General features: G+C 36.1%; 1 protein-coding gene across 1 annotated transcript in view; it reads left to right on the top strand.

Moving 5' to 3' along the window:
• The window catches only part of PLCG1 (phospholipase C gamma 1), a 415,222-nt gene that overhangs the window by 164,725 nt on the left and 238,170 nt on the right, over positions 1–12,327 (top strand). The window contains exons 7-8 of the mRNA XM_044089015.1: positions 2,599–2,721; positions 6,905–7,006. Coding sequence (XP_043944950.1) covers positions 2,599–2,721; positions 6,905–7,006 — 225 coding nt within the window. The remainder of the gene's footprint in view (positions 1–2,598; positions 2,722–6,904; positions 7,007–12,327) is intronic.

Raw genomic sequence — 12,327 nt, 5'->3', positions numbered from 1 at the left:
CCTACCCCCAGTAGTGAGTAGGAGTGAATACTTATACCCTTGATTTTGTGCATTTGCTTTGTTGTGGAGTATCACTTTTAATTGTGAATCAAGACAAGGACCAGCTCTAGTCTGTTTCCTTTGCCTGCCCCATCTACCCTTTAACCTCTTACCCCCAATGATTTGAATATGTAGTGGCATTGTTATGCATGATTCTGCATAATGAACTGACTGCAGGTATTACAGATTCAGGTGAACATTACCTGTCCCCTCTGAGTTAACCAAGTGGTAACTGCCTGCCAATAGTTTGTATACAGTTCTCATGGTGAAATGAAAGTTCTTTGCATGTCCAGTTTTGTTTTCCCTTAACCAAACTCAGCACCAAGGATCTGCCTCTAGTGGTGCAGATGGGTGATGTACCTGTGTGTCATCATGCTGGCAGCAGGTAATTGATGGTAATGAACAGGGTACAGGATGGAAGTCTTATTTCACAGACAGAATGTATTTACCTCAAAGGTATATACAGTTAATCTTTAAAAAGTCTAACAATGTAAGTACTTTTTCCCTAAGGAAGTGGCAAATGTTTAGGACAGATGCATTAGTGAATGTGATGAGAGAGAATGCAGAGGGGAGCTTCCTATACATATAAGCTGGGAATAGAGAATCTCAGGTAGATAGGATGAGGGAACAGTCTGAACACTGAAGGCCAACTGAGCAATGCTTGTAGGGAGAATTGAGGAGTCTGGCGAATGCCATTTTACCTTTTCTGTTGACAGCATGATAATTTCTTTGCAGTGGACTATTTTAATTTATTTTATAAAAATGCACAAATGCTGTTGAAGGTTTGAAATGAGTACTTGTAAATGCTATAACATAAAGTGCCCTGTTCCTCACAGGAGAATGCTTCATGACGCTTTTCATTAGTTTTCTTTTTAATGGATCAAAATGTCTTAATAGACATGAAATGAAAAGAAAAAATGAAAAAGTTCTATGCCTACAAATATTTCAGACAAGAGCAATGATCTGCGACTAGCCTACCCATATACCAAAACAGTCACAGTGAAGCACAAAAAAAACAACAGGGAGACACTTGAAATGGTTAACAATTCTTAAGTAGACATTACCAAGAAGGACACTAAATAACTGAAGTCAATAATAGCGTGTCGCAGGCAGACTCTGGGACCACTTCCTGCTTCACTTTACTGTACTGTTTTGTTTATGCACAACAAGTCTTAGAAAGTAGCATTGGTTAAAGCATTTGCATGTCTTTTCTTGTTTTGCAGTTGTATGTGGTTGTCTTACCAGTTTTTTCCTCTGAAATATTTCACTGTTGATTTAGATTGTGAGGTACAGAATGATCATTTCCTGTTTGTAAACTTGATGACTTCCAAATGATTGATTTACAATCATTTGATTTCCAAATGGGCAGAAGTAATAAGCTTTACAATGCAATCTCAATGCCAATAAAAACACTTGGACAGTATTTTTAAGGGATCGAGCCCTCCTGTCCCCCTCCTTAGTTACACCCCCTTTGGGTAAAAGTTAAGTCTCCATTCACAAAGCTGTGCAAACTAACAATTAGAATATACTATAAGATTATGATTGTCTAGTGCATGTGTCTGACCACTCCAAAGCTGATATTTTGATCATCAACTTTTGAAACTATATCCAAATGATTCACTAGTCTTTACTATTTCATAACATTTTTATCACATTTTGCTGTACATAATATATTTTTGTTCTGAATTATGGGTGATCCCATTTTCTGTAACAAAAGAGGGCAAACTTCTACCAGAGACCATTTGGTGAATAGGTCTTGGTACCATGATTGATGGAGAACATTTCGTAGCCTGTGTCCTTGAGGAACTTATACTATTCTGATGCTGTTTAATTAGTTAATGATCACCTCATACAAATGTATTCAGTTACAAACCACCCACTGACAGTAAGGCAAAGCTTCCTGTACCGCCTCATGTAAGACACAGTGCAGCCTGCTTATATACTAACTGATGTAGTTAGCTTTGAGACTGCCAAACCTTACAGCAGCTTGAATTATATGCACTGGATTGCCCATTCCGTTTTGCAGGCTTGACTGAAGTTTCAGTGAGCCAGTCATTGGTCCCTAATTTGGCACTCACTGCATTCTTATGGGATGTCTTTGTTTTTTGCTTTGAAGATTGAACTGAAACATGGAGTGTCCGCCATTATCACCTTCTCACCATTGTGTCAATACTAGTGCATAGGTGTCCCGAGTACTACTTGCTGCCTGTACCCTCCGGTACCACCAAGTGTCCAACTGAACTGTACTGCTGAATTTGGATCACTGGCGTTACATACAGAACTGCTAAGCATTTGAGCTACTTGTCTTATAAGGAGATGTTTTGCATGAAATTTATTTTGACAAAAATCACCAAAGGGGACATTTGATAAATGCTTCCTCAGCTTCTGGCTGGTTTTCATACAATCTCAATTGTCAGCATGAGTCTTGTGTAGTGTTTTCTATGGCACTGGGCACCCCCAAAACACTATATTAAAAACAATTGTTACTAAGAAATAATTTTCATTTACTGTCTGTCTGAAGTTTACTTGTGCAATAATTTCCTTTTTTTGTGTTTGCAGCATAAGAAACTGGTGGAGGGCAGTGCTTATGAGGAAGTACCCATGTCAGCCATTTATTCTGAGAATGATATCAGCAATTCCATCAAGAACGGAATATTGTATCTAGAAGATCCCATCAATCATGTAAGTTTCAAATGGTATATCACTGGTGAGGATACTGTTCTTGTAATAGATGTATACAGAAGAAAAAGTATTACAGTGCTCTAAAATCAAAACCTGTAAACTTTAAATAGCTAACATGAAGATTTGTCGCCCAAGCAAGAACTGCTTAAGACTGTTTAGTAAGTTTACTATTGTCAAGAATATTGTAGAAAGTCCAAACTGGCCTAAAAACTCCCTGCACTGACCAGTGAAGTTTTCATTCAGGCCCTCCTGCTTCATCAGATGTGTCTTGTCTTCAAAAATTGAACTGTCGTCGTATATTGTTCAGTTAAAAATTTTTATTTTCCAGACATCAAGGTGAGTCCAGAGCCTGTCCATGGATATAAAAAAGATGTGCAGGTAGATCTAGCTTCATCTCAGGCAGTCACAGATCAGGAGTGGCAGAACTTAGCAGTGCTTACCCAGTGTAAGTTTATTTTTGTTAAGGTGCTTGACCTTCAGGTATTTTTCCCTTCTTCTCAAATCTGCTGAATTCTTGACGGTACCAGTTTTGATGTACCTGATGGATTTGAGTAGAACACATGCTGACGTAAGTAGATCTAGTTACTCTGTTTGTGAGTTACTCTCACTTGTTGATGTGAGTAGATCTAGGTAACTGTTAGTGCATTACTGTTTACATGCTGATGTGAGTAGATACAGTGACTCTGTTAGTATGTTATTACATGGTGATGGGAAAGTGGCTCTTAGTGCATTACTGTTACATGCTGATGTGAGTAGGTATAGTGACTCGGTTAGTGTGTTATTGTTACATGTTGCTGTGAGACGGTATAGTGACTCTGTTAGTATGTTACATAATGATGTGAGAGTGGCTGTTAGTGCATTACTGTTACATGTTGATGTGAGTAGGCATAGTGACTCAGTGTTGCATGCTGATGTGAGTACATCTAGATGACTGTTAGTACATTACTATTACATGCTGATGTGAGTAGATATAGTGACTTTGTTAGTATGTTTGGGAAAGTGGCTCTTAGTGCATTACTGTTACATGCTGATATGAGTAGGTATAGTGACTCGGTTAGTGCATTACTGTTACATGTTGATGTGAGTAGGTATAGTGACTCTTGTTAGTATGTTATTGTTACATCCTGATGCGAAAGTGGCTCTTACTGCATTACTGTTATATGCTGATGTGAGTAGGTATAGTGACTTGGTTAGTGTGTTATTGTTACATGCTGCTGTGAGTAGATATAGTGACTCAGTTTTGCATGCTGATGTGAGTATATATATATATATATATATATATATATATATATATATATATATATATATATATATATATATATATATATATATATATATATATATATATATATATAGTGACTCTGTTATTGTTATATAATTACCATTGCGTATAGATTCCCTGTATCCAAAAACACACCATTAAAACCAGGGGTGCAGTCGTTATTATCAAGGGCTAACTGAATGAACTCCCATTTTGTCAAGTTTACACCCTTCCCAAAAAGTGGTGTGACCACAGAAGAGGTTTATATTAGTTGGAGGTTTGGGCAGCTGGGTTAGGTATATCCAACAAATGAGAAGTACTATTTCTGATGGGACTTGCAGAAATTGGATGAAGTGTATTCTGACTGAGATTGCTGTTAATGTCTAGGATCAAATTCCAAACCCAATACTATCATGATATCTGTTACACATGACTCCAATGATCCAGTTCATTATTTAATCATTTCTTTTGGAGGAACCCCAAATGTGGTAAGTCATAAGACTGAGGATACAACAGTTCTTTACCCAGATTTGTCACAGTCATACCCGTATGGGCCAAAAATCTTGCAAGTGACCATTTTTGTAAGTAATAGAGTTAAACCTCGAGCCACCCCAACCATCCATGAGATGAATTAACCCTCTAAGGGGTGAGTCACTTCCATGGAAGGTCTTTCTTGTACTACTAGGATTCATAGGTAACTTATCCAAGCCTCTAGAGAAGTGGCAACTCGTTTTTTCTTCACAGTCTGTAGGAACTATAAAGACATTTACTCTCCTTAGAGGCATGGTTCAGTAGACAACAAAGATGAGTGTAAGCAGGGGAAACTGGCAAAAATATATTCAAGAGCAAATCTAAGGTTTTATTTTAAAAGGGTGAGTTATTAGTATTGCGGTCTGTAAGCTAGTGTCATAGATTCCAAAACTGTCACTGGTTCCAAGCAGAATCTGGACAGAATGACATTTGTGTGACGTTTGTGTGATGTTAAAATGTTGATAATAGAAAAAGAAAGAGTTACTGAAAATTCTTTTGGATGAATATTTCTGGATTTTAGGGTTTTATTTTCAACTTGGAAAGATTCAGTATATTTATCATAGTTTTTAGTACTAAAACTCAGATTGTATTGATACATCTATATTTTCTAGTCATGCTTACACATTTGAAATTCTTTTACAGGGCCACTCCTGAAATTTTCTTAAAGCAAACTTGTGAGATCTCGTCCCCACCAAACATTTGCAGCTAGTAGCTTTTACTCAGCTTCATTTAATCATGATTTGTCAAAGCTGCATTGGCTTAAGTTGTTTGAGCTCCTTCTGTTTTTTTTTTCAGGATTTTCAGTCAGTGCATTATAATGTAAAAAAAAATGATGTGTAGCTCATATTCTTGTAGTTCAAGGAGCTATGCAAAACACCTAAAGTCTTAGCAGTGATCTTCAGCTAAGTTTTTTAGTTTTTTTTTTTTTTTTGAGCGGGTGTAAATGGATAATGTAGGTGGTGCATTTAGGTGAAATTATCTGACTTAGAAATAGGTTAATTTGAAACTACAATGCACAGTGCCTGTTTTATGGGAAAAGACACTTCACAATTTTAACCCTTGCCTAGTTAAATGTAAATAGTGTGTTGATGCTGCCTGTATAGTAATAAATCCACATGAAATTAGTTACAGACACTACTAGGAATGTTTATGTATATGTGCTAATTCTTAGCACACTGAGCACAGTTGACATTTTCAGTCTTCATTCCATCCGGCAACACTCCTATACAGTATGTATAGTTGTCTGCAAAAAAGCATCTCAACTTGAAAAGACAGCTGGCTGTGTGTTTTGCCTTGACAAACTGTAAAAGTGTGAAGACTCAGAAAGTCACAGTACAAGTAAGGAAGAATCCTTAATGAAGCTGATATGGCCTTAATGTAATGTATTAATACATCTAAATGAAGAGAACTACCTTATTTACTTAAAAATGCCCTTTGCTACATGGCTGTACCACAGTCCTACAAGCAACAGACATGCTGAAGAGGAAGATGATGAAATATACTAGCCCATGAAAAGAGTGTTTAAGTGTTTCATTTTTCAGATGGTCAGTGGAGGAATTAAAAGGGAGGAGGTGCTTATCTCAAAGAACTTTTCTTATGAATAGTGCCTGCCTGCCATAACCCTTTTTTTTCTATTTCTGCAAGTAGATTTCCTCGAGTCCACAAAGGCAAAGAGATAAACAAAATTCAGAATGGAAGAAAGATAACTGGATGGGCTGAAAGCTGTAAATGTCAAGTGCCTTGTGTGTAGTGCAGTTGGAACTCTTTGCTGTTAACTAATTATGAAGTCTCGTTATTTGCTTTGCTAGATTGTGACTGCAGCCTTAGAGAAGGTCCCTTTCACCCCACAAGCAGTGTGGTCATGGTGGTTTTAAAACCTCTGACACCCATTCCTTGAAAACTGGCCGTGGATTTTATCTCCTCTTAAAATAGTGGTTCATTTTCCTTTCTTGGAGTCATTTGATGGACATATTTTAATTAAGTCATCTGAAAGATAGCTGAATTTTAACTTATTTCATGTGATCATTATTTTGGATTGTATGTTTTATTGGCGAAAAAGCAAACATTCAGGAAGGCAAGCATAAAGAGAATGACAGACAAAATATGCATATTCATGTTGTGTGTGTTTAATATTTTATGTTTCATGGTTTTGACAGGGTCAACAAAGAAAAAGCAAAAAGTAGAAAAATTCTGAATTATTTAAAGAAAACTGCAAATACTGTATTTTAGATGCTGACTATTTATCGCCCTTGGAAGGTCATACAAGTAAAATGTCAGATATAGCCTAGTAATAAATAACATAATCCTTTTGGAAGGTACTTTGCTGGGTTTAAATATTTGCATATGTAACTTAGTTCATTTTCTAATTCTGAATATGCTCTCTCTTTGTAGTCATGGTGTCCACACTTCTTTGTGTTGACCAGCAGTAAAATCTACTACTCAGTAGAGACAACCAATAATGCGACAAGTGAAGATGAAGAGGAACAAAGTGAGGTAAGTAAAATGAAATCTAAAAAGGGCATTACTTACAGGGTTCTGTTTTTTTTATGCCTTTCTGTCATAAAAAGATCTGTCTTTTTCAAGTCGCAGAGCTCAAAAAACACTGTATTGTGATACAGTTTTGTCTCTTTAGCTGTAAATGATACACAACCCCTTCTGAGGGATTATCTGGAATGCTGCCTTGAAAACTGATACATAAAGAACCATTTTAAATAATTAATGAAGTATGTACAGTTGCATTAGTTTCTAGTTTTATATGGAAAATTGAAACTACAGAGATGATGTAACCTACTGCCATTTTGACCAGCCACATTTAGAATGGGTTTTGAGTTGCTGTCAGACACTGCAGTGTACTTTTTCTAGTTAGGAGGTGTACTATAACAGTGTATTTCTGTAAGCTCATCTGCAGTCAACTGAAAATTGTTTTTTGATCCTAGTTTGAATTGTCATTTGCAGTAGATAACAACAGGGGTCTTTTTCTGTGGATCCTCTTTCAGCACAAAATATTTAAATTCTCTAACTCTCATGCTTAGAGTCATGTGTTCCTCCTGTTAGTTCATGCTTTAATATCGTACTCTTGAGGTCGGAGGGGTTTCCCAGCTTACGCTTCCCAGTTCCTTAAGTGTTTTTCACTTGCCAGCTCACCAGCCACAACACTCACCAAGTTATCCGTACAAACCCAGCAGAGGAACAGTGAATGGATGCGTGTCACTAGTGACAGAGATTTAAGTCACTAGTGCAAGGAGGTGCACTGCCTGCACCATTGTGAAGTGTTGTTATATTATCAAGTACAGGATGAAGCCACTTCTCAATATATATTGACAAGGGCTTAGTAACCCACCCTCCATTATAAAGTGTAGAGCACATAGGCAGTTTATTCATATCTGAACTGCTTTGTCCTGTACTTGATAATGTAGACACTGTTTTGAAAGATACTAAATAATTTTTAACTGATTTATACAGAAAGACGACTGACATGAATTCAGGTAAGAATCTGTTGTTCGGTACTCTGTGTTACCTCACTCTTCATGGGTATTCCTAATACTACCAGCACTGAGAATGTTAGAATGTTCTTGCATGGTCTTGGCACTTTCAATGGCAGTAAGATTGAAGTTGTTTGCACTTTACTCGAACTGGTCTTAAAGAATAATGTGTTCTTATTTGGCAAGGATTTTTATCTACAGAGGGTCGGTGTGGCTATGGGAACAGCTTGTGCCAATACCTATGCCAACCTCATGTTAGCCTTTTGGGAAATCAACCATGTTTTAAGTAACAATACTTTCTTTTCATATATCATCTACTATAAGCATTTTGTAGATGATATTTTTTGCGAATTGTTCACTGAATGTATTTATTATCTGTGCAGTACTGCAGATTTCCTGAAATTTTGTGTTAAAATGTCTTGTGAATACATCAATTTTTCTTGACATCACTGTGAACAGAGATAGTCTTGGCAATTTCAAAACAGAACTCTTTAGGAAACTCTGTAAAAAGAAGTCTGTTCTTCATAAAAATAGTATGCACCCAAGGCATATCACTAGGAATATATTGAGGGCACTTCCTTAGGGCTATGAGATTACATAATGATGATACCTTATTGGACAAGGGTTTTGCCGACTTAAAGAATTTTTTTTACAGAGAGGCTATTCATTACAAGAAACTGATGCTTGTATAACCAAGGCTAAAACTGAAAGAACAGGCAAGGCTATACCTTATTTTTCAGATGCTCCCCAAACAGTTTGTCAAGGTGATACTGAACAGCAAAGGAGCAGAGAAGTGAAGTGTTTATTCACTTACTCTAGTAATGTTAATTTGGTGTGCAACATTATGAGAAAGAATTGGGGGATATTACTGTCCAATACAGAATTAAGGGAAGTGGTAGGGGAGATACCCAAGTTTTGTTTCTGTAATAATTTTCCTTTGTGGAGACAGTCAGGAATTGTAAGTCAAGTAACACGTTAGCTCAACACATTAAGAAATTCGGTCAGCAACATAAGTTTACATTTTTTGTATTAGAGTTGTTATATGAGGGCAACATTGTTTCTTGTTTATGTATGTCTATATATGGGATCACTATTAAATCTCAAACTTCCACAATCCTGAGACTCTGAATCCCAAGGACCAGAATCTTGAGATTGCGGAATCTCTTAAGATAAAAAAAAAAAAAAAATACAAGCAAAAAAAAAAAAAACAACAACATTGTCTAATATATATGCAGGGGGGCAAGCTCCCCTGCACCCACCCACACCCCCTGCAACTTAAATATACCAAATCCGAGATCGCATTACAGTGGAGTGAATGGCAAAGTTTCCGTTCCGCTCTGCACGACACTACTTTGCCATTCACTTCACTGTAGTGCGATCTCGGAGTTGCTATATTTGAGTTGCAGGGGGTGTGGGGGGGTGCAGGGGGGCTTGCCCCCCCCCTGCATATACTTTAGAACATGTTGTCTTTTTATGTTTGAGATTCTGCTATCTTGAGAGATTCTGGTCCTCGGGATTGTGGAATTTTGAGATTTAGTAGTGATCCCCTATATATATATATATATATATATATATATATATATATATATATATATATATATATATATATATATATATATATACACACACATATAAAAAAATATCCACAGTCGCATATTAGAACTTTCAGTGTTTTATTGTTAGTTTTTATGTATAGAGACAGAGATTGGTCAATTTATGTATATATAAAAAATTTCTTTTAAAAAATATTTTGAGTATGCTATTATATTTGGTCTAGCTTACCTACTACATTTGATTTTATCATATATTTGTTTTACTGGTTATGGGAAGCGCAGTTATTTTTATGTCTCTTCTCCTTTAGTGGTAAGCTACATCCCTTCTTGTTATGTAATGCCTTAGGTAATGATGCATGACTAGGAATGAATACTTACTTTTGTTATACCATGTTTGTTATCTCTAACTGCTTGTAGGGTTTATATTTTTCTATTGCCAAGAGTAGTATAGCTTCAGATTTGGGGCATGTAAGTAATTTTAGAGAAGTTGCATCTTTGAAAATTTTTTATATGGATTTCTGATTTTTTTTTATACAAGTCTGTGGTACATGCATTAGAAGTTTCATTAGTTTATCTGCATTTAACTGATTATTAATTAGATTGTTGATGCCTTTCAATATGCGTCATTTATGACGTTTTTTTTATCAGATGTTCCTGGTTTTTATTCATTTAAATAGTTGTGTATGTTTACTGTGTTAGGTGTGATGAAGCGGTTATAACAACAGTGAAAGTGCTCACCTTTTGATGTAATCGTTTTTATTATTTTTTCATTAAAAATTGTTTACTATTTTAACCCTTGAGTGTTAACGTTTTTTTTATGCTGATAGTACCATGGAGCTGCCGTGGTAGTTGCTGAATTTTGTGTATCACTGTACTCCTCACAATAACCATATAATGCTTTCAATTTAGTTTTAATTCTACCTGTAATAAGTTTACAGTTAACACTCTTAAGTAACTAGAAGAGTTTGCCTGTAATCTACACAAGAAGCTTCATAATGTACTTGAGGTGGAATGTTTTATTCAACCAAAATCAGTCGGTGCTTTTTATTTTTCTCTCATGTACAACTTGTGAAATGTTGTATATAAAGTCAGTGTCATAACCCATTTCGCTAAATAAGCTAGTTTTTCTAGATTTGACACAAATAGGTCATCATTAGTAAGTTTAAATATTCTAGTACCCTGATTCATGGTAACATTCCTCTTTACATTCTGACAATGTACAGTACTTCCATGTATATAATTAACAAAAATATTTTTATATACATGTCAGATGAAAAAGCTTTCATATCCATGTTAAAATTTATGTTCACATCAAGAAAATACACGTCAGTGATACTAATATAACAAGTGAGGTTCGGAAAACCTAGAACAGTCATTTAACACCCTCTGAAATTTTGTCAGTTGTTGCAAAGATGTCTGTGTAAGAAAAGAAATTTAGTAAGTCTGACATGTATAATTACCAGTGTGAATATGTCCTCCTTTCCCATTTTTTACTTCCAATTTTACAAAAGAAGGAACCACAGAAGCAGTTATTGCATTTACCCCTGGTTTGTTTAAAAACTTCTCAGTTGAACATGAAAAAATATATTCTCCAAAACATTCTCCAGTAAAGTACAAAGGCAGTATTGTTTTGATTTGTAAAATCAGACAAAAAAAAAAACTTCCTAACCAGCTTCACCTCGTGTGTGTAGAGATGCTATGCCAGCATTCACCAGGGTATAGACCACTGTTAATATCCTTCACCTTAAGTTGTCTCAACTTCTTAAAAAATCCCACATATCCTTTATATTGATAGTGCTTAGGGTGACTTTATTTAAGCTGAAATCCAGATATAAAGTGATGCATCCAGTTTTAGAACTGTTAGCAAAAACTATGGGTCCCAATTGGCATCAGCAGTGTTCTTATGCAAGTTAGGTACAGCTGAAAAGATTTCAATTTAATGATGGTTTTAAAGCTGTTAGTCTGTCAAAGGTGCACTTGGCGACTTCTTTTTAGAAGTTAAGTGTTTCATGGCTTTCAAGTTCATAGAACACTTCATTCTCCTGCAAACTTGATTTGTAACTAGTAGTATGTCAGAGCTGCTAAAGATTCATGCATTACAAAATGTTACAATTTGCTCCACTTTCAGAGTGAATTTCTTGACATCTGTGTGTCAGACACAGGACAAGCTAGTTATGATCAAAAACAGGATAATAATTATGTTATGTATACTTAACACTGTGCAAACGTCCTTCTCAACAGGGTAGGGGAGTCAGGAAATTAAATGCTAACCCCCATCTTGTTTTTAATATGATAAATGCAGGGAGAAACCAGTCGTGATGGAGGCTTGGGTTTTGAGGCCTGTGATGTGAGATCATGCAAGCAGTGGAGGCAAACAATTTGTGTCTGTCTGTGTGCGTGTATGTTTGTGTGTGTGTGTGTGTGTGTGTGTGTGTGTGTGTGTGTGTGTGTGTGTGTGTGTGTGTGTGTGTGTGTGTGTGCAACCAGTAGCTGATGCTGTGGGATAAACTGGACACATTACTGTGCACCTAGGGTGTTGTGTGGCAAAAGTCCAATGGACTACTGTCTTGCAAGCCTGTGTACACTATATTTTCTGTACTTTGTTATTGCACCTTTGCAGTACATTAATTTTGTGGACGGTGATGTTTTCTATGCAGACATTTGGGAGGGAGACTTGTGAGTGCGTGTTGAAGATATTAGCTTATCAGATTGCTTGATTTTTCTGAGTATATTTTATAAACATATACTAGTCTAAGCAGTGCCATGTTGTATGTAGTTG

Source organism: Protopterus annectens, chromosome 12.part0, assembly GCF_019279795.1.
Source record: "Protopterus annectens isolate FY-2018-M chromosome 12.part0, PAN1.0, whole genome shotgun sequence".
Taxonomy (NCBI): Eukaryota; Metazoa; Chordata; order Ceratodontiformes; family Protopteridae; genus Protopterus; species Protopterus annectens.
Note: the sequence above shows the minus strand (reverse complement) of the source record. Positions and strands in the feature narration are given on the sequence as shown.